The following is a 23,648-nucleotide window of genomic DNA, read 5'->3' as shown; positions in this document are numbered from 1 at the left end:
AGCTACGCTTTCCAACTTTTTATTTTATTTTTCTGCTATTAAAGGGTGTCCCACATCAAATTGCATCACGGAAAAAAACGCTGTAGAAAATTACTTAGTTGACTGATCCTCTTCAAACTTTCAGACAATAAAATATAACCCATTTTTTTTTCCTCTGTTCGGGACCTAACACTACTGCGACCAGTAAATTGATCTATTGTAGTATATCCCGTGTCCTTAGTTTAGTGCATGTCGTATTACTCCATCACTATTGAGAAATGATGAAGTATTCGATTTTTTTACAGTTGCCACTCTTGCATTTATCGCAAGGATCCGACTCTAATTCAAAGGTCCCGCTATTTATACCCTTCGGAGTGTTGAAACACCCTCCAAAGGCGCGCCCCTTTGTCAGTCAAAATTGGATTCCTTAGCAACAAAATTAAGGTATGACACCGATAATGACCATGCATGAGAACCCCTTCAAACTAGGGAACAACGAATAGAAAATTAAGAATCACATAGATGAAGACTAATTGACTCATTTTTCCTTGTTTCAAGATCATCCTCGGTAGACAAAGCCGAGTCTTGTCACTACCAACAAGGCATAAAAAGTAACAAGGACTAAGACGTGTTCCTTGGATTACTGAAAAATCCTGTTCCCTTAGTTTGAAGTAGTCAGGACTAGGAATCGGTGGTAGATCTTACATCCCGTAACGTACCACGAAAAGGTGATCTACCCACGTTACGGGACGCTATTAGTAAACTTTTGGCATATTTATTTCATTCAACTTCAATACCATAACCGTACGCTCGCACCTTACGCTTAACTCCACTCATTACAACATCTGGCTGCAGCTTCTTCTGTACGGAAACCCACTTTTTCTTCATGTCTTCCTCAGACTTGACCTCCTTGGGATGCTTCCGTAGTGCCTGTGGGCTTCGTACCACTCCCGGACAACATTTGAATAGTGGCACGAAGCTAGATCCGGCCAGAAGATCGTAGGGCCCTCGTGTTGCAGACTTTTCTGTGGACACTCCTTGAGGTAGATCTTCCCGTTTACAGTCCCGGTAGTCACGAACTCCATTTGCCACATGAGCAGATCGCTTGCCAAATCATGTATTTCTTGTGCAAACTTTGAAAGTTTCTGCTTCCTTACTTCCTCCGGAACATCAAGCTTGAGCTGGATGGTGAAAAACACTAGCCCCGGAAGCTGCCGGAAGTCCGCCTTGGCGTAAGTCTCATCATCCTTGATGAGACAATGAGGCTTCGTCAGCATCTGGGTGTTCAGTTTCCGGGCCCGTTACTTTCCCACCGTATTTTGCCGTTCGTCACGATTTGGAGCCTTCTGCACTTTGTACGTATGCAGTCCCTCCCGGTCCTTGGCTCTCTGAACGAAAGACTTGGACAGATCCAACTTTTTGGCCACATCCCTGGCCGAAGCAATGGAATTCCGCTTAAACGCTTTCACGACACTTTTGTGATCCTGATCACTAATCCACAAACATCCATTCTGACCGCATTTCTCCTTCCGTTTGATGCTCAGAGTTTCGTAGTAACGTTTAATCACACTACTCACCGTTGACTGCACGATTCCGAATTGTCTTTCGATGCCCCGATGAGAGAGTTGAAGATTTTCCAGGTGCTTGCGCAAAATCAATTCGCGACGTTGCTTTTCGGGTGACGCCATTTTTTCTAACTTTCGAAAAACTGACAGCGATAAAAATTCAGTGTAAATAGTACACTCTAAACTACTTCTACCCAAATTTTCAAGATAAATTACACAATGGGTATTTTTCTGCAGCGGTTTTTTTTCGTGATGCAATTTGATGTGGGACACCCTTTAGATAGCATGTCGACGATAACTACAACGATGATCTGCTTTCCGGAAGACGTATGACACGGTTGTGGAAATGTCGAAAACATCCCAAGCGTGATTATCTTTAACAGTGACAACCATGATGAACTTGCTTTACTAGTGGAGAAGGTGCCACCGACGAACCGACGTGAAAGCTCATAGAAGCTGTATTCAAATTCTTGCCCAAGACGCCATATTTAAAATACGTTAAACACTACCGCCATCTACTCATCCGAACTATAGTCGCTATATTGATAGTCTGGCGGATAGAATCTCGGGAACCAATTGAGCTGTCAAATAGCGGAACTAATCGAGCAAATCACGACCAACAACAGAAAAGATCACATCAGCTATTGCGAACAAAACTTCGGCAACCCCTTTCTCGTGACTCAAGGCTCGCCTACGCAAACTAACACCATCTTTGGGTTGGTGAAAGTTTCCCCTATCCGATGATGCCGGTAGTTTGCGTTCGATTGGCAAGGAAAGAATAATCAACGTTTTGTTTATCAAAGTTCATAGTACCTTTTCAATTGTTGGTCTAAAATAAATTGAATTGGTTCTGCTTTATGATGGATCGAAATTCTATCCGCCAGACTATGAATATAGCGACTATAATCCGAACGCGTCATATCGTGAGCAAGGAAACGAACACACGTGAAATTTATAATGTATTGGTTTGTGTCTCACCTCGTTTGACAGATCTGGTCGCCCGTTTGACAGATCGAATCGCTCGTTTGACAAATTGAATTTCGGACAAACGAAACGCTCCAGTGGCATGTCGATTCGTCGGTGTCTAAGCTTCGATTGTTCTCGTTGACTACGTGGTTCATTTGAGATAGCGTTGCTGAACTATAGCAGTCGAGAAAGCTAACTGCTCCCGTGTGAAATTCAGAGTGTACAAGGTCTGGGATCGGCAATGAGTTTCGATATGTTCCGAGATCATTCCAGAAATTATGTGAATTTCGCTGAAGTTCTGAGGACTCCTCTCAAATTCCTAGCACTTTCGAGAAGATCCAAAAACTTACCAGAAATTTAAAAAAAACTCTTACAGTATTGCCGGACTTCTAACAAATATGCTTTGAGCCCGCGAGTATTTTTTTTTTACTTAGAACTACGTCTTTGTCGCCTATACTGGGGTGAAAATCAAAAAATATGTGTGGTGAAATAGTATTAGGTTTTGAGCGCTTGTAACTTTGTCATTTATAGATGAAATTAAAATCCAAATACGCCAATCGATAAGATATTGCATTACGAACCTGCTGAAATAAATATTTTTCCAATTTTCCGTAATAAAACTTTTGAAAAGTGTACAAATGATAATTTTATCATTGTTTTCGTGAAATAGGCGTTTTTCCCAAACCCAGTCATCATAATCGAGTACCACTTGGTTGCACATCGTTCTGAAAAGATATAAAACAGCGCTGCTGTCGCGCTTCTGGTCATTACCGCTTCGGACGGGGTGGCGCTTGGTCATGCAGTAAGCAGGAACAAGTCAGTGGTTAAAAGTGACTTGGGTCTCGTTCAACTAAGGAGGGGGGGGGGGGAAGGGTGCAAGAATTCCAAAAAAATAGTCTACGTAGTTAATGAACAGCCCCTAATACGAAACACGGAAAAGTTATTTATGCAAAACAAACACCCAAAAATTGCTGTCTAGTGTTAGCCCGAGGTACACGACCTCTTTGGACCATTCCACCACTGTGCCGTTCAGGCAGACAGTCATAGCTTCGATGACCCTACCCTTGTAGACGATGGATGTGTCATCTGCGAACAGAGACAATGATCCACCATCAGGGAGAGCCGGCATATCGGAGGTGAACAGGTTGAATAGGATGGGGCCAAGGATGCTTCCTTGTGGAACCCCGGCACCGATGTTGAAAGCATCCGTTGAGATGCCATTCAGAGAGATAATTGTTTATGATCTTCACTAGGAAGATTGGAAGACCGTACTGCTGCAATTTGAACACCAGGCCATCATGCCAGACATTGTCGAACGCTTTTTCAACGTCCAACAACGCCATGGCAGATGTTTTTGAAACAGACTTGTTCCGTCTGAGAATGTTTGTTACTCGAGTCAGCTGGTGGACCTTTCCGAAAACCAAACTGTTCCTCGAGTAAGTTGTATTCTTCGGCAGATGTTAGGAGCCGGTGTTAGACTGCTCTTTCGAACAGTTTTGATAACCCTGAGAGAAGGCGTCGATAACTTGAAGGAGAGGACGGATCCTTCCCAGGTTTCCGGATGGGTATGAGTTTAGCTGACTTCCAACACGAAGGGAGGTAGCCAAGTCTGAGACACTGATTAAAAAACAGTGCCAGATGGTTGTAGAATCTGGAACTCAAGTTTTTTAGTTCCAGATTCAGGATGAAGTCGAAACCTGGGGCCTTCATGTTTTTAGACGATTTTATATAGGCCAACAGTTCGTCAGCCGTAATCTCGGATTCCTCTGGAAAAATATTAGGAATCTGAAGAACATTGGTTGCATTTTCAGCAACCTCAGATTCATGAGGGCTGACGATAATTTGCCTTCTCTTCATGAGTTATCAGATGAACCACTGGGTCGCCGGGACGATCCAGTGGGATCAGTGGGGGAATGGGCCTAGGCTTGTTTTTAAGAATTTTTGTAAGTTTCCAGAAGGGCTTAGCACAATCTGAGAGAGAGCGGATCTTACTAGAAAAATCGTTATTTCTGAGATCCACCATCCTGGCCTGAATGATCTTTGATAATCGATTACAATTGGTCTTCAAGTTAGGCAGGCCAGTACGCTGGTACTGCCTACGAATGGTGTTACGGAGTCTAATGAGATCTTTGGTAGGGCTGTCAAGGTTCAGAGTGTTACTCACCTGTCTGGATACTGGCACGTGTTGTTCCCTGGCCCGGGAACTGACTGACTGTAAAACATATCGGGTACCTCTATATATGCAATTAGATAAACATCCGAAGTCCATCCTTTTTTTTATATATTCTGCACATAAGATACTTTCTGCCCCGCCCCATTCATAAAAAAACGGTGGGAGATCCTGTCAGAGGCGGGGCTTAGAAAGTATTTTTTGTGCAGAATATGTAAAGAAGGAGAGGCGTCGGATGTTAACCCAAATGCATATACCGTGCATCATAGAGAAAGAAGCTCTATCTACTGTTTCCAAGTGGGTTCTTTAAGGGTATTGAGGTTAAGGCATATTCGTAATCTGCATTAAACATAGAACGGAAATCCGAAATTTGATCAAAATTGGAGCACTGGAACTATTTTAAATAAGTGCGATTACAGTAGCAAATATTACCATCTTAGCGCCCCTCAGTGGGACTTTGTATGGGAGCGAGCTGTCAATTTGTTAGTTTAGTGTCAAATAGTTAATTGAAATTAATTTGCTTTAAACTTTGATTTAAAATCGAGATGAAAGTCTACGGTTTCGAAAAAAATATCATTGTGCTCAAAAAACGAAGCACTTTCAGATGATGTATAAAAATCGACAAAAAATTTTAACATTAAAGGGCGAACACGAAATTATTGCGACACCGAAAATGTCATGCCAATTTTCTTATAATGTTTAGAATCAAACCAAAATTTTAGGGTAGTTTTATACATATATTTACTTCAAAAATCAAAAGAAAAGTTAATCGATGGAGCCTTGAGTGTAAAATTGAACGCATTTTCGCTTGATGCCCTGCATCAAAGTCTTTACAGTGTCATCCGGTACCAGTTTCTCAGTTTTTTTTTCCGTTTTCTTAACATGTCCTTCTCGTCTTTGACTGTCTTCTTGCTCTTCCGAAGTTCCCGGTTCATTATTGCCCAGTACTGCTCCACCGGGCGCAGCTCCGGACAGTTTGGCGGATTCATGTCCTTTGGAACAAAATGGACAGAATTGGCCTCATACCACTCCAGGAAACTTTTAGAATAGTGGCATGATGCCAAATCTCGCCAAAATAGCGGAGCTTCGTCGTGCTGCTGCAAGAATGGCAAAAGGCGCTTCTTGAGGCACTCAGATTTGTAGATCTCGCCATTTACTGTGCCCTTTGTCACGAAAGGCTCACTCCTCAGTCCGCAAGAGCAGATGGCCTGCCAAATGAGATATTTGGAGGCGAACTTCGACATTTTCTTCTTCTTAAATTTGTCGTCCACATCGAACTTGCTCTTGCCGGTGAAAAACTCCAACCCCGGAATTTGCTTAAAATCGGCTTTTATATACGTTTCGTCGTCCATCACACAGCAGCCATATTTTGTCAGCATCTTCTCGTAGAGCTTCCGTGCTCGAGTTTTAGCCGTCGATTGTTGCCGCTCATCGCGGTTTGGGAAGTTCTGTACCTTGTATGTATGTAGTCCAGCTCTCTTCTTTGCATTCTGGACGTAGCTCTGCGACATGCCGATCTTTTTAGCCAAATCACGGCTTGAGACGTTGGGATTTGCTTTAATCATCCGCTTCACCTTTCCCTCCGTCTTTTTGTTCTCCGGTCCCGGTTTTCTTCCAGCTCCTTTGCCGTGGTCCATCGTCAACCGCTCCTGGAACCGCTTCAACACTCTGGAGACGGTTGAATGGTGAATGTTCAACATTTTTCCCAACTGCCGGTGCGACAGGTCAGGAAATTCCAGGTGTTTGGAAAGAATTTGTTCTCTCAACTCGCGTTGGTTCACCTCCATTTTCGTTGAATCGAAAAACACGACTTCGAGTTTGACAGCATGTACACAATACATATCAATGAGAAAGTGTGCAAAATTTGGTTGATTTTTACCCAATGGTAAAAAAGTTATGCCCTGTTGAATGTGTCGCAATAATTTCGTGTTTGCCCTTTAAAGAACCAATTACTCAGGAATGCTTGTGTGATTACGAGCCCGTGTTTCAATAAAATCCTATTTTGAGAACATTGTTAATTTTTTCATGTCCATATGCTATTTTCATCAAAGAAAAACACGGCATACATATAGACGCAGTGCAAAAATGACTTAAATAGGTCCAACCAAAATCCATTACCCTACACCGGGGCAAGTAGAAACGCGTGTGGAAGTTGAAATGGTAGATGTAGCTCTTAGCGGAAGTGAATAATCACTAAGGTTATTTCTAATATAGTTTGCGGTAGTACACAATGCCTCTCAAAAATAATTACAGTGAATATTCACTTCCACTAAGAGATATACGTACTATTTCAACTAGCACCGGTGTACCTAAACTATGATGTTTACTATCAAAACATTAAACAGGTTAAGAACCTGTATACGAGCTTTTGTTCTGACTTTGAAATTCAATAGCTGAATCCCCTAATTTTCAATTAATGTTGTATTAAGCACCTACTTATTGGAAACCAAACGTTTAATTTGAGAAAAATCACAGTATTCTATTGCAATCATTCTACGAACACGCTGTAAAGTACATAATAATGATGCATGGTAATTTTATGTTAGGGTTGTCCTCCTAATTGGAGAACAAAGATAAGCACCTCTTATCCTCCGTATAATCCTTATACCCCTTCCTCCCCTACTTCGTTGACATGTGAACCAACATTTTGTTCAATATTTAAAGTACCGTCTTCTGACAGGTAAAACAACTGCCTGTTGCGTTATCATAAAATGCAATCTTCACTTTCTTCTCTGCTTCAGAAACCTAATTTAAAAATAATGATGGAGCTACTGAAAAAAATTTATGTATTTTTTGGCAATTGTTTTATCCCACAACATGCATGGCGTTGTTGTGTACTATACTGACGTGCAAATCAACAAAAAAATGTGTAACAAAATAGTGTCAGTTACTATTGTAGTCGATTTCGATGTCAAATTTAGTGTACATTGATCACAGCAAAATAGCTCAACATTGATCAACCCAAGGTAGTTATGTAGGGGAAAAAGTGTCAATTCTTAACCATTACATTAAATTTAAATACATTATCTAATGCGTAAGATGAACCGTGGTCTGATTATTCTAACATGAATTGTCGCGAGTTTTGAACCATAACCGAAACATTGAAATACTTGAAAAATTTAAGAAAAAGTATAATAATCAAAAATGCATGACATAGGGTATACGTCCCTAACCTCGGTCTAATATGCAGCCATCGATTACGTTTTTAATCATAACTCATCAATGAATTTACCTGCAAACGATATTCTACTGCTAAATGGTATGCTTAGATATGCTTATCATGTCGTTTGCTATCAGAAACCACGAAAAGTTGAAAAACTTACTTTTTTTAAGACAATAACTCACGAGGGAAATGTATGTAATATGGGTCTATTGTCCCCAAATTGGGTCTATTTATGGATGCAACTTCGTCCTATCTTGTTTGATCCTCAAAAAAACGCTCTTGGTAACGTTTTCTGATGTATTTTTTTTTATCACTATCACTGTTAACTTAATGCTCTTCATTCCTCAAAACATTTCTTAGAGAAAATTTTACGAAAACTACATTAAATCACTCAATTTAAAAATTAAAAATTAAAAATTTCGCTTATCGTCTTTTGACCGCAGAATATCTAAATCAGAACATTGTGATGTTCATTATACAGGTTTGGCAGAAAAAATCTCCCTTCCTGTTCGTTCCTTATCATCCAAATGCAAAACAACATTGTTGACGTTACTCTTATTGCTATATGCTGTCAAATGAATTTCATGGGCCATAGTTAGGAACATAGAAAAGAAATGTGTCCCTAAAGTTGGGTCCATGTTTTACTTGTGAAAACGTTGTTAAACAATTAAAATAAACATAAAATATTCAAACAGCAACTGTAAGTTTTACGTCTAGTGTGTATTATCAGGTAATTCCAATCAATAAATGCCATAATCAGGCCATTTGATGATCGTCAGTCAACCTTCCCATCTTAACCTTATAAGTCATGGCGGCTAAAAACTCCGAACATTGTGATATTCTCAACCAGTTTTATTACTTACGAGAGCTGAAAATGTATTGAAATGTTGTGATATAAATTGATTTGTGTGTGGTACACATTTATCAACCATCAGTGATCAATATTTTCCTTATTTTTTGTGTAATATTCCTTAATTAATTATTTATTTGCGTGATAGGCCGAATGAAAGGACTAGACCCACATTACATACCGTAACCCTACATCAATTTTGGGTAGTTCTACGTCATGCTGCGGTCGTGTCTAGGACACAACCTTTTAATTTTATAAGCGAGATTTTAAGCTCATTGGCTAGTTTATCTCGTAACCGATGGAAAGAAAATTGATGAAGATTTCTTATAATTTCATGCCTGAAGATGGAGTGATGCGATTAGATGGATGAAGGTTTGTCATTCGCATAAGTGAGATTAATTGAGCATCTTAGGATTGAGATTTACGAGAAGTGCCCCTCCCTTTGTGTTGATCCCGAGCAGAGGTTGAAACTGTGGTGACTGCTTACAACACTGATCCCGAGGTTTTCTTAATAATTATATTTAAAAGAAATAGCTAATAGCAATATATAATACATAAAAGGTAGCGAATTCCTACCGGCTCATTGATTCCTAACCTTCCCGGCCCAGGACGATAATCAATCGCACCAAAACGGTGCTTTCACCCTCCGCATCGAAATTAATATCCCTTCTCTTTAACAACTACCTAAAAGATGAACAAATGCCGACTAGGCACCACCGCAATTAAACCATCCAATCATTCTTCCCTCTCTCTATCTCTCTCCCCCTCTCGCCATCTCCTTCCAGATCCGGCTCGCCACGGATCGGCTCAGCTTTGAACTGTGTCCGGACGTAACCAGCAACATCACCCACGCCACCCACGTCCGAATCGACAATCCGACGTCGTGGCACGCAATCCATCTGACCTACGAGCGGAGGGAGATTAAATTTGTGGTCGACTTCAGGCACACCGTCACCCAAATGCACGGCCTATCGTTCAACGTCGGCGATAAGCTCATCATCGGAAGCAGCCTGAAGGCGGCCGCATCCGGTCTGGTCGGCTGCTTGCGGGATCTGAAAATTAATGGAGTGGAAATCGAGCCGCGGTTCCTGGTCAAGAGCGAACGGGTGGTGGGCGACGTTTCGCTGGACAACTGCAAGTACGTTGATCCCTGCAATAAGCCGAACACGTGCGAGCACGGCGGAAAGTGCTCGGTTAAAGACGATGGTATCATTTGCGACTGCAAGGATACCGGATACGTTGGGAAGAACTGCCACTTTACCCGGTTCCGGAAGACGTGCGAGGAGCTGGCCCTGCTGGGCTTCTCCAAGTCGGACGTCTACTCGATTGACATCGATGGCAATGGGGTGTTTCCACCGGCCAGGGTCAAGTGCGACTTCCAAAGCTTGACCAATGCGACGAAGACGATTGTCGAGCACAATTTACCATCACAGGTGGACGTACGGTCATTCAAGGATGTTGATTTCAGTTTCCACATTCAATACCGGGAATTCAGTGCCGAGATGTTGCAGGAGCTGATTTCACATTCGCTCTACTGCACCCAGTACATAAAGTACGATTGCATCAAAGCACCACTGGACCTGCACTCAGCCACCTGGTTCAAATCATCCTACAACAACAACACTGTCGATTCGCTGGGAGAAGTCAAACGGTGAGTGCAGGAATGGGGGAAATGCAAATTTCATTTAATTAGTCGATTTTTTTCTTCAGAGGGACTTGCCCTTGTTCGGTGGGTCAGAATTGCTTGAAACCCAGCCTGACATGCAGCTGTGATGCCAATCAGAACAAATGGGAGACGGACGAGGGGTATTTCAATGAGCCGACCAGCCTTGGCATCACCCAGATGTACTTCCTGCAGCAGAAGGAAATTCTGGACGATGAGTCCCAGGGTCGCATCACGCTCGGTCCGCTGGAGTGCGTTGAAACGAGTGAGTTTATTCAATTTATAATAAGATTTATCTAAAATCTAACGAATCGGCTTCACTATTCCCAAGATACCCAAAAGTACGTCGTCACGTTCACAACCTCGCAGTCCTACATCGAGGTGCCCGGTTGGCGGAAGGGTGACATCGCTTTCTCGTTCCGAACCACCGGCGAGAAGGCCATCCTCCTGTTCCAGCCTCCGATCCGGTCCAACTTTCCGTCCTTCATGGTGGCCCTCACCGGAGACTATCAGCTAACGTTCAACTTCACCCTGAACACGGGCACTCCGAAAATGTTAACCATCGACACCGACCGGAAGCTGAACGGAGGCGAGTGGCACAAGATCTGGATCGATTACAATGAGCATCACGTCCGGTTCATGATCAACACCGACATCAGCATGGTGGATTTGCAACCGGAGGAAGAGTTTGGTCCCTTCGAGGGAAGCATGTTCATCGGAGGAGCTCCAACGTAAGATAGTTTTAGGACATTGACGATCGTTTAGTACTGTACTACGTTCCAACTCTTCACAGGGAAATCTCCAAAAAGTACACGGTCAAGCAAGGTCTCATCGGATGCTTCCGAGGTCTCGTCGTTAATGGAGAGATCCTGGACATCTACAGCTTCATGTCGGTTCATCTTTCGGAGATCATCAAGGACTGCAAACCCTCCTGCGTGCCGAATCCCTGCAAAAGTGGAGCTCACTGTCGCGAGCTGTGGAGCTCGTTTGAGTGCGTCTGCGAAAATCGATGGGCTCACCTTGGGCAGCACTGTGAAACGAGTAAGTCGACATGTTTTCCAATTTCCCCATCATCATTCATTACACGATAATCACAACAAAACGGCCCTCGTTTCGCGTTATTAAATCTCGCAGTTGCTCCTGTTTGCCGTTGCTTCTGCCGCCCAAGGAGGAAAGCAATCAATTGAAATCCATTTCATAATGGTTGCCATTTGTCTTCTTCCCTTAACTCTTTCCCTTTCCCATCTCATTGCGCAAACAGACATCAACGAAGATGGACTGACGTTCATCAGTCGCGAGTCCTACCTGAAGCGGAACTACATTAGTGACACCGAGAGTCAGCGGGAGGAGAGGGAGAAGCTTCGCAGCATATTAAATTCTTCGCTGCTAATAAATCTCCGCACCTACGATAGGCATTCATTCGTGCTGTATGCGAACGATCACTTCAACAATTTCGTCCAACTGTACCTGACGAACGCCAGCCAGGTGGTGTATCTGTACAACTATGGCAACGACATCGTGAATCTGACGGTGGAGCACGACGGTCTGAACAATGCCCAGAGCATCCAGGTGGCCATCATCCGAACCGAGACCAATACGACGCTGTTCGTCAACGACAAGAACGTCACCATCGAACGGGGCCACCTGCTGCTGGAGGAGTACTGGAACAAACCGTGGTCTAATCCGGAGCTGGGTAAGACGGATACAAGCTGCGGCACGGCGGGTCCGGGGGGAGATGTTTTTTGAAGGAATTTATCAAGCTATAGAATTGACTTTATTGATAGGCATTTATAAAATTGTCAGCTGCGGCGCCGGTGGTGTCGTGGTAAGCGTGATTGCCTCTCTCCATAAAAGGGTCTGGGTTCAATTCCAGTCGGCGCCACCGGGATTATCTTAGGCATAAAATTTCTGATCACGCCTTCGTTCGGAAGGGAAGGAAAGCCGTTGGTCCCCGGTTCATGAGTTTGATGGGTCGATAGGTAGGGTCCAGGTGTGGGAGCTGCCTCCCTGGGGTCGGTAACATTGGTACTCAGTACGGAAGCTGTAAGAACCTCAAAGTGGTTCTTTTAGCATCCGAGACTTTTCAGAAACTTTTATGCAGTTCCTAGAATTTCAGAGTACTTCACAGGTGTCAAGCGAACTTAAGAAATTTAGAAAACATTAGGGGTATTGTGCATTTTTTCACCTCAGAAAAGCTAGATAGATTAAAAATCTATAATCGTAAATTCAGATAAATTGAAGATAGTTTCATGATGTGCTGAAAAACAAATCGAGAACCCTTAATATGTTCCGCGAATTTCAGGGAAGTACAGAGACCTTCAGAGAGTTTATGAAAACTTCACAAATATTTCAGAAACTTCACAGGAGTCCAGAGAATTTTAGAGAAATTTAAAGGTGTTTACGGGAATTCTATTTATTTCCGAGCAGAACCGAGATCTTCAATAGAGCTAAAAGCTTTATGGAAGCTTCGAGAACATCAAGACAGGTCAGAGAATCAAAGGGCAGTTCAAATAATTTCAAGGTAATATTAGAAACCTTAAAGAAGTTTCGAGAAACTCAGTGAATTTCTGAAAACTTCAGCAAATCTCTGAGAGAATTCCTGGAAATTTTATGAACATCCGGAAAACGTGAGAGTATTTTAAGGGTGTTATATCATGGAGATTTCAAGAACTTAAAAAAATGTGAAAATTTAGCTAAGTTGATTAGAGAACATCAAAGAAGTTCCATTATTTAAAAAAATGCGAGAACTTTTAGCAAGCAGCGATATATTCAAGAAATTCAGACAACTTCTAATAAATGTAGATATTTGTAGATAGTTTAATGATATTCAGTGAAGTTCCGAACAATCAGATAGCTTCAGAATAATCCCATTAACTTAAACAAATTTGCAGCGACTTAAAAGGAGTTCTGTGGAATTATAGGGTATTCCACGAATTCTATTATTCTAATCTAATCTAATCTAACACCAACCAAGGTTGCAAAGACTCATTTCAGCTAAAATAATGTTTTTCGGAATAATAAAACCAAAAGATGGTATGATGGCTTGTTTTACTTGTAACTTACAAGAAGAGGTTACAACGTATGCGTTGGAAACATAAAACCTGTAAATTTTGCTTTCTATGAGTCACAATCAGCGATTTGCTGATCGCTGAGTGAGTGAGTGAGTGAGTGAGTGAGTGAGTTTGTGAAAAATCGCTGATTGTGACTCTCATGAAGTGAAATAAACAGGTTTAATATGTCAAACACATTCTTTGCAACCTCTTCTTGTATCCTACCAATTCAAAATTTGATCATGGCATCTAATTATTTCATAATTTAGAAAAACATTGTTTTAGCTGAAATGAGTCTTTGCAACCTTGACACCAACACAGCCAGTTCTTGAAAGCATCCTGGAAAATGATATATAAACCTATTTTCTTGTATATTTGATATATGTTTCACATCGAAGATGCGTCACACATATCAAAACGGCCAGGCCTACTGTGCAGCGTTTAAGGGGCAAGATGATTCAGAAAACATCGGGCCTGTTTAAATCGAAGATTTAAGCACGATGCTTCAGAATCCAATAAATGGATGAAACGTGGACATCTCGTACTGTACGTTCCGATTTTGGAAATTATATGATTGGTTGGTCGTTGGAAGCATCAAATCTAGAAAGGTTAAGTGATGCTCCATTTTCTTCTGACGGTTGGGACATGAGCACTAACTCTTGTCCTAGCCTTTTATGACTTATGGCAATAGCGCCATTACTCGCTTTCTGAAAAGAGAAGAGGGAAAGGAAAAGGAGAAGGACAAAGGGAAAAGGATTATGTGAAATCTATGAACATAAACAATATTTTTGATTTGAAATATACCATTTAAAAATGCAGTATGGTCACTACCCGAGTCTTGTCACTATTATCATATCATTAAAAGTAACAAGGACTAACATGTGATCCTTTGATTTCTGGAAAATCCTGATTCCCTAGTTTTAAGTTGTCACGACTAGGGTTCGGTGGTAGATCTTATACCAGTAACGCACCACAAAAAGGTGAACTCCCAACGTTACTGGTTTGAAAACATAAAAATTTACAAAATGGAACGAACTCACCAAGTGTAGCCAATTGAACATGAAGGCTGCTTGACATGTGTTGATGTAGAAGTCCAAATTGTAGACGAAGCTTGACGAAGATCAACATGAACTAGTCCGGTTTATGGTAGCTGCGCGGAATTTCTTCCTTCGATTTGAGATAAACAAATTTTCGGATGTATGTAGTCGATTTTTGATGTGCATTGGCAAGCCTTTTCGTGGCCAATAGTCAGGTTCAACGCTACGACTCAACGAATGATGGAACAAATGATGGGATGAATGATCGAACGCCTCATGGAGGTTCTACTTGTCTTCGGAACAGTTTCTCAGCGGGAAATAACAGGGACGTAGAGCTAAACAGAATGAGATGCAGCTCTCGCAGGGCTTCCTCTGTCTGAGTGAACTCACTGAGGAATTAGAAATTGTCTCCTGGGCATGGTTATGGCCAGATCAGCAACCGATTATAGAATCTTGACGTCATCTCGATTCCAAAAATATACATATTCAAGTGTATTTGGTAGTATTTCCCACTTTTTCTGAAATCGGAAGCCGCCATCTTGGACTTCAAGATGGCGCTGGATATCGATTTTTGGTCTCGAGACGTCATCCCGATTCCAAAAACATACATATTGATTGGCAGTATTTCCCACCTTTTTCTAAAATTGGAAGCCACCAAATTGGATTTCAAGATAGCGCTGGATATCGATTGTTGGTCTCTAGACGTCATCCCGATTCCGAAAATATACATATTGAAGTGTATTTGGCAGTATTCACCACTTTTTTTGATATTGGAAGCCGCCATCTTGGATTTCAAGATGGCGCTGGATATCGATTGTTGGTCTCTAGACGTCATCCCGATGCCGAAAATATACATATTGAAGTGTATTTGGCAGTATTTACCACTTTTTCTGATATTGGAAGCCGCCATCTTGGATTTCAACATGGCGCTGGATATCGATATTTGGTCTCGAGACGTCATCCCGATTCCGAAAATATACATAGTGAAGGGTATTTGGCAGTATTTCCTATTTTTTCTGAAATCGGAAGCCGCCATCTTGGATCTCAAGATGGCGCTGGATATCGATTTTCGCTCTCGAGACGTCATCCCGATTCCAAAAATATACATATTGAAGGGTATTTGGCAGTATTTCCCACTTTTTCTGATATTGGAAGCCGCCATATTGGATTTCAAGATGGCGCTGGATATCGATTTTTGGTCTCTAGACGTCATCCCGATTCCGAAAATATACATATTCAAGTGTATTTGGCAGTATTTCCCACTTTTTCTGAAATTGGAAGCCGCCATATTGGATTTCGAGATGGCGCTGGATATCGATTGTTGGTCTCTAGACGTCATCCCGATCCCGAAAATATACATATTGAAGTGTATTTGACAGTATTTCCCACTTTTTCTGAAATTGGAAGCTGCCATATTGGATTTCGAGATGGCGCTGGATATCGATTGTTGGTCTCTAGACGTCATCCCGATTCCGAAAATATACATATTGAAGTGTATTTGGCAGTATTTACCACTTTTTTTGATATTGGAAGCCGCCATCTTGGATTTCAAGATGGCGCTGGATATCGATTGTTGGTCTCGAGACGTCATCCCGATTCCGAAAATATACATATTGAAGGGTATTTGGCAGTATTTCCTACTTTTTCTAAAATCGGAAGCCGCCATCTTGGATTTCAAGATGGCGCTGGATATCGATTTTCGGTCTCGAGACGTCATCCCGATTCCAAAAATATACATATTGAAGGGTATTTGGCAGTATTTCCCACTTTTTCTGATATTGGAAGCCTCCATAGTGGATTTCAAGATGGCGCTGGATATCGATTTTTGGTCTCTAGACGTCATCCCGATTCCGAAAATATACATATTCAAGTGTATTTGGCAGTATTTTCCATTTTTTTCTGATATTGGAAGCCGCCATCTTGGATTCCAAGATGGCACTGGATATCGATATTTGGTCTCGAGACGTCATCCCGATTCCGAAAATATACATATTGAAGGGTATTTGGCAGTATTTCCCACTTCTTTCTGAAATAGGAAATACCAATATTGAAAGAAATTAACATTATTTCCGGCCTTGTTTTAAATCTAACCTCCGTTTTAGAATGGATGGTTTCTTGTCGTGATCCTCCTTTTTAAACAAACTATATAGACTTTGTCTCAGAGAACAGAATGAGTGACATATGACTAGAATAGATAGTCGCGACTGGATGGATTCTTGATTTTGTCGTGGTGATCTTGTCGTGCGACAAGAAATTGTTGTTTGACGAGAATTTTCCAGGATGACCTTTTTTAATGTATCTTGTCGTGCGTCAATGACAAACGCGACAATTCCCATATCTGTTATAGATACAGAAAACTCCACGGAAAAAAAAACAAACGTCAGGTTCGAACACACGCACAGCCTACTCTCTTACTTTTCTCTTCCTTTTTCTATTCCACGAATTCTATTATTGATCCTTAAACGTCAAAAACGTCAGGGAATTATAAATATGTATATCAGCAATTTTACTGGATTATTAAACAAATTTAGAGAACTTCAGGTAAGCATGGATAAGTTCAAGGAAAAACGAGTGTTAATAATGGTTATAATACTTATGGAACATTTTCGAAATTTCAAGGCAAATTAAATAATTTCAGTAAAGTTGCGGGTTCTTAAAAATACTGATAAATTCAGGGCAGTCTAGAGAACTTCAAAGAAATTCAGAAATCGTTTAGGCACCAGGAAAGTCTAGACTATTGAAGAAGTTTTAAATTGTAGAAGTTTTAAATTACGGGAGCACAAAAATTCCATAAATTTAGATAAACTTCGGAAACTTCACAGAAACAAATAAAAATAGGGGAATTTACGTATTCTCGGCAACCTAAGCAGCGACGTTCTTTCTATAGCCTTTTTCTCTAAGGAACGCACACATATGCAGTATTGGTTTGTTTACAATCTTTTGCTGCCAGCTGCTCTAACAATTTCAGTCGAAAGAATTGTCAAAAACTGTTTTGAAACGCTTTTACAAAGCTCCAATCTTCTCTAGTGAGAGCGAGTATTGTCGGCAACCAGTTTTTCTTCGGCAACCGTTCCATTTGGACTGCATGCAAATCTGCTGTTCTATTATCGGCAACTCGAAATCAGCTACAATTTGTAGTGCGTGTGTTGCATTTCAAGAAAACCTTGCTAGATTGCTTTTTCTCAGTGGTAAAAATATAGTCAAATTGATGCTGAAAGCATAAATAATCGTTTGTATGCATTCAGCGAAGTGTTTTCACAAGAAAATCCAGTGAAAATAATGTTTCAATTTGGGTTGCCGAAAATAGTCTGTCATGCTGAAGCCGTCATTTCCCCTATTTCTTACCCAAGATTAATCCACTGTGAATCTTTAAAGTTTAAAGTGTGAATGAAAATAACACGAAAAATTTAATGGTTTTATTTTAAAATTCATTATTTTCTTTAAATTATCCTTAGTAAGAATTTTTTAATTCTTTAAGACTTCCAGGTATTTTAAGGGAACAAAAAAATTCCTGAAGGTTCCCGGTTTTCCAGATTTCTGAAGTTAGTAGACACCGTGATTAATACCGTGGATTTGGTTATGAATTTTCTATTTAATCCTTCGCTTTAAAGGTTCATATCGTACATAAGTGCTTATGAGATAAGAATTGAATAAGTCTAAAACATCAAACATTTATTTGATGCGCCTTCTCTTAGGTCACTTTTTAGTCACTATGTTTACAACTATAAGTCACTATTTGGTCACTTATTTATTCAACATGGTCACTAAAATCACTTTTTCTGACAGCAGCGATCGCTACCAGCCCTGATTTTGAGAGAAAAAAAATCAAGATCCAAACCTACAATTACGCAAAGTTACTATTTGGCCTGGAACTACTCAATTGTTCAAAATCAGAGTTGATCAGAGTTCATAAAATTTTCGAAATCCACAAATACATCAATGTAAAGAAAGACAAAAGGATTAATAGTTTCCAATTAATTCCACTACCTTATTTGCCGCGGATTTCATCTACAATATTCAGACTTCTTCAGTGTCTTGAACTAATAGTCGAGTATTAGTACAAGACACTTAAGAAGTCTGTTCATTGTAGACGAAATACGTGTAAGTGACTTTGATCGATTCTCTTCATCGACTTTCTCTTTCGTTAATAATTAAGCTGCAAACACATTCCTTGATTCGTGCGCCATTCTGGAAGCTAGATGAGAACCTCCTTTATCAAACTATGTCGCAGAAATAGCGCAAAATCTGTTCATAAAGCTGTGGCTATCAAAAGAGAAAGTCGATAAAGAGAATCGATCACAGTCACTTACACCTTTTTTCTTCAAACCCCCTCAAATAGAATGTGCCTCTCTCTTTCTGTATAGCAATGGAAGAATTAAAAATCGAATTAAATTTAATTTTAAAATTAAAATTTTAAAGCAAAAATCTCCAACCGGCGCTACCGTCTCTGTCCTACACCCGCCGCACTATTCAATAAATCAGCTTCTACCAGGTGGATAATGAAATTCTCTCCCATTTCTCACCCCGCGCGATTGCCCCCATGCACAGAGGTCCTCTCGCCGCACCGCCCACCGGCCCCTCCGACCGAGTACTTCCAGTTCAACATCGGCGGCTACGATCCGGCGAACCTGCTCAAACCCAATGCGGACACGGAGGAGCTGCAGGGCTACATCGGGTGCATCCGTGGCCTCAAGGTTGGCGATAATTTGATTTCACTCAAAGAGATGGCCCTGCAGAACAATGCCCACGGTACGCTTCGAACGGGTCGGATTTCAGATTTTCTCCATCATTTTGCTTTAATTTTCATTTTTCATTTTGCAGTGACCGAGGGAGTGCTGGACGATTGTCAGATGAAGTGCGACGCCGAACCGTGCAAGAATGGGGGAATTTGTACGGAGAAATTCGCCAAACAGGAGAGTACCTGCAATTGCGAACATACGAGCTTCCTGGGGGAGTTCTGTTCGGAGGAGAAGGGGGCCAGTTTCAGCGGAGAGGCGATCCTGCTGAGGAAGTTTGCCCTGTCGGAAAGGGTCGAACAGGTCCAGCTGCAGCTGGCCTTCTCCAGTAACGATATGAGACGAACCAATCGAGTGATGCTGTTGCTGCAGACGAAGAACGATCGAAGCTACTACCTGATGGTTTCAATCACTCCGGAAAATCATCTGGTCATTGAGGAAGACCGAGAAGGATCTACGTATGAGGCGAAAATCAAGCGTAATTTCATGGACGACGCCAGACATTCGATCTACTACACTAGGAATGGAAATGAAAGCTCTCTGCTGGTGGATCGAACAAACATAGAAATGGTGTTGAGTCTGGTGAATAAACCGTTGGTGCAAAATTTGGACCCGGGAAAGAACCACGTGCAGGTCGGTGGCATCAATACGACCGATACTCGGTTCACTGGCCTCAAGAGCTACGATGGCTGTTTGTCGAGTGAGTCACCCCTAACTAAATTACGTTGATAAACATATTCATAAATCGTTTCGTTTTTACGCGACAGACATTTTCATCCATGTCAACAACGACACTATGAAACCGTTGGAGGAGTACATGCTGTTTACGAAGAGCGAGGTGGAAATGATCCATGTCATCAATCCTCAAGGCGTCCGTTCGGCTCAGTGCAAGCAATTCGATGTGCTACTGAAGCAGCCATCATTCAGCGCACCGGAAGTCAATATGACCTCGGTAGGTGCAATTCGCAATTTATCACGTCAAGCCATGCAACGAACCAATATCCATTCCATTTATCACCGCAACAGGCAACCGTTAAAAACTGGGTCGTCGATCCGCCGGCTCGGATCCCATACTTGGCCATCCACCAGACAAAGACGGAGCAGAAGGACACAACGCAGGTGGTGTTCATAACGCTGACCGTGGTCTTCGTGGTGATTGTTACGTGCTGTTTGATTGAAGTCTACCGATCAGATCGGGAGTACAAAAAGCGCCAGGAACGGAAAACGGACGAGGACATCATTCTGTCCAAGGAGCAGGCCGCCAAGATGCAGTACGAATCATCCACGCCCAACGTCAAGGGGTACAACTACAAGGCGGTGAGTGCGTTTCAGCGTTCCGATCGTATCCAGTTCGGATTTACAATTTTTGATGAGTATTGGCAACCATGTGTCTCCATGAAAATTGGAGATCACATGGTACTACAAGTAGATGCAATCAATTAGGGGGAAATTCATAAATCTTATGCTTAAAGACTGCTTTCAGTTTTCTTGAAATTAATGGAGTTTTGCAAATTCTTGCCGATTTTGTTAAAAAAAATAATAATACCGCAGTAAATGTCACCATGCTTGACATTTTCAAAGGAATATTAAGAATGTGTAGATCTTTGCTAAACACTTAGAAAAAATCATGTTAATTAAGACTGACATATACGAGCCTTAATTTTCACAAAACATTGAGTCATAACAGACGCAAAATTCAGCTTAATCGAACGTACAAACGAACTTTTCAGTCTTAGAACTCCTTTACGTGAAAGATGGATTCCATCACGTGTAAAATTAGTTATTTCTAAGTGTCGAGTACTTCTGAAAACAACCTAAAAAAGGATTGGCTTTTTTTAATTTTAAACATGGATATAGGAAGTTTACCCATGACTTTGAAAAAATATACACAGTAGACTACTGACCATTCCTCCCTGAATTTAAGAAACACCTTCTGGTTCATTCGTTATAATTTTTGAAGATTCTTAAGAAATTAAATTAGCTCAATAATACAGTTTACTCACAAATTTTTAAATTTTATTTATTTAGAGGCACAAGATATCAATGGAATCGAAGAATCTCTAAATGAATTTAGAGATTTCACCAAATTCCTTCGGAATAAATTATGAATTTCACAAGACGCTGCACACAGTGTAAATATGTACGTTTTTTACGTAGGACAACCTCTGTGATTTCTATATGGGAAAACCGCAAATGGAGCATGTAACGAAATTATGAAAGATTTTGAACGTTAATAACTCAGCTTCCTCTGGGACCAATTTCAATAATTTTATCAACAATCGATCAGAAATATTTCTAGCAACTGTTTTTCCATAAGAAACTATTGGAAAAGTGGTAAATTTCAAGCATAGCAAATCCACAAATTACGTACATGCGTATGCTGCTTCCCCAACACAGTCCTCAGAGAATCGTTTCTAGACGAAACATGTGGATGTAGCATTGCTGCTTCCCCAACACTGTCATCAGAGAGTCGTCAGTAGACGAAACAAGTTGAAGTGGCATTCGCCTCCAATCTTCGGGTGTGGGTGAATAGGGAGGATGCAATTGCGTAACATTTTGCACACTCATCGCTATATTCAGAACCACATGTCCCAAACGACCACACAAAATGCTCTCCAGGTTACAAGATACCAAACTTGGAAGCAAGGGTGCAAGTGATTTTGATCGATTCTCTTCATCGACTTTCTGTTTCGTTAATAACTCGACGGCAAACACATTCATTGATGCGTATGTTGTTCTGGGTGATAGAAGAGCGAAATAGGTTAGTGAAGCCATGGTCATCAAAAGAGGAAATCGATGAAGAGAATCGACTTTCACCCCTCTGCTTCTACCCTAGTAGCACGCTTGTCACATATCGGTTGTAGGAACTTCTTTACGACTTATTTCAGTCATAAACAAGTTGCTGCAACTTTTATTAACGGAAGTGTGCTACTCGGGTAAGCCCCTTATTTCAGTCGTCGTCATAGCAATGAAAACTAGCATCGCACCACTTTTAATTCTTAGGTTACACTTGCTGGTTGCAATTCTGTTGTACGACATTTTCGAAGGACCACCAAAAAACAAGAAATTACACTATTTTCTAGGGATGCGTAAAAGTCCAATTCTTCAATTAACGATTAATCATAAAGATTTTTCCAGCTATCCCATTTAATATTTATTGAATTTTCAATTATTCGAGCGCGTTACCGACATCACTTCTTATTTCTACTCGTTTTATTTAGCGCAGTAGAGAAAATAAATAAAAGTACTAATTTATCTGAACAGGCATAGAGAAGAACCATGACGTGAAACAGGATCATAAATTCGCCGAAAAAAGTGTTAAGCGTCTTTCTGTTAGAGACTAACATTTACTAACTTTTTGAGAGAAGGAGTTTAACGAGAAAAACTAAAAAGGGAGGAGCTTTGGTTGAGCGGACACTGCAGCCTTCCAACCTGTCGCAGACACCTGTTCAACCTATCATTCTGCATCAAACCGTCGTGCAGTACAGTCGGTTGTTTGATTCGCTCGCTAGCTCAGTGCCAGTAATATTTTAGAAGTGTTACGCGTTTGTTCTCGTTTTCGGTCGTTTCGGTGCATCGCGTGTGATGTCGAAGCGGAAGAAGAAGACAGGCTCGAACCAGGGTTCGAACCCTGCAACCCAGTCCAACGCTGCCCAAGGTGGCAAAAAGACGAAGAGAGACACATCCGACCGTGGAAGTGTCCATACCCCAAAGAACAGTGGTCCCCAGGATGACGCCACAGCAATCAACGGTAGTGACGTCGGTGATTTCGTTGCGCCACTACCGAGTACAAGCTGTGCGGGATTGGCACGAAGATCATCCTCGACACCAAAGCTTTGGCTTTTCTGAAGAATTCCAAAGCGGAATTTTTCACACACGATATCCCGGGCGACAAGCCGTTTAGGGTAGTCATCCGACGCTTACCGAATTTTGAAACGAAGGTGATCTGAGCTGAAATTAAAGAACGATACAAGCTGGCCCCCATCGCCGTCTTCCGGATCAAGAGGAGGAACGAAAGCCAGAGGAAGTACCAGGATTGCCTTTTCCTGGTACCACTTCAAGAAGGGGACGGTGACGCTTAATGCGTTGCAAGCAATCCGCTCCCTCTTCAACTTCATCATCCGTGGTGGACGCCGCGATGTAACGCAGTGTCAGCACTACCTCAACTTCGGGCACGGCACCCGAAACTGCAACATCAACCCACGCTGCAGCTTCTGCACCAAGGACCATGCCTCCTTCGACTGCCCAGAGGACAGTCCTGAGCAATCTTGAAAGCGGTCACGGTAGTCGACACATTTTCTGTGATAATTGACTGCCCTTGCCTCCGACACTTGCAAAACAAGCTATCATAGTACACTACCAAACTAAAATGTCGTATGACAGGCTCTGTCATACGACACTGTCGCCGAAGACCGTCACGAATGTATGTATATTAGTTTTTCTCATAATAAGAGCTGCTGATGGTGTGC

The 23,648-nt window shown here is 41.5% G+C and overlaps 1 protein-coding gene across 6 annotated transcripts in view; it reads left to right on the top strand.

The window, feature by feature from the left end:
* The window catches only part of axo (axotactin), a 213,166-nt gene that overhangs the window by 177,933 nt on the left and 11,585 nt on the right, over positions 1–23,648 (top strand). For all 6 annotated transcript variants that reach the window (XM_065230353.1, XM_065230351.1, XM_065230352.1 and 3 more), the window contains 9 exons: positions 9,479–10,344; positions 10,404–10,621; positions 10,688–11,087; positions 11,150–11,397; positions 11,618–12,049; positions 18,992–19,192; positions 19,265–19,879; positions 19,947–20,131; positions 20,206–20,496. In XM_065230353.1, the coding sequence (XP_065086425.1) occupies positions 9,479–10,344; positions 10,404–10,621; positions 10,688–11,087; positions 11,150–11,397; positions 11,618–12,049; positions 18,992–19,192; positions 19,265–19,879; positions 19,947–20,131; positions 20,206–20,496 (3,456 nt within the window). The remainder of the gene's footprint in view (positions 1–9,478; positions 10,345–10,403; positions 10,622–10,687; positions 11,088–11,149; positions 11,398–11,617; positions 12,050–18,991; positions 19,193–19,264; positions 19,880–19,946; positions 20,132–20,205; positions 20,497–23,648) is intronic.

The sequence above is a fragment of the Ochlerotatus camptorhynchus genome, unplaced genomic scaffold (assembly GCF_037179485.1).
Source record: "Ochlerotatus camptorhynchus isolate MF236.1 unplaced genomic scaffold, CSIRO-AGI_Acam_v1.1 ptg000330l, whole genome shotgun sequence".
Lineage (NCBI taxonomy): Eukaryota > Metazoa > Arthropoda > Insecta > Diptera > Culicidae > Ochlerotatus > Ochlerotatus camptorhynchus.
The sequence above is the reverse complement of the archived record's forward strand: the minus strand, read 5'-3'. Positions and strand labels throughout refer to the sequence as shown.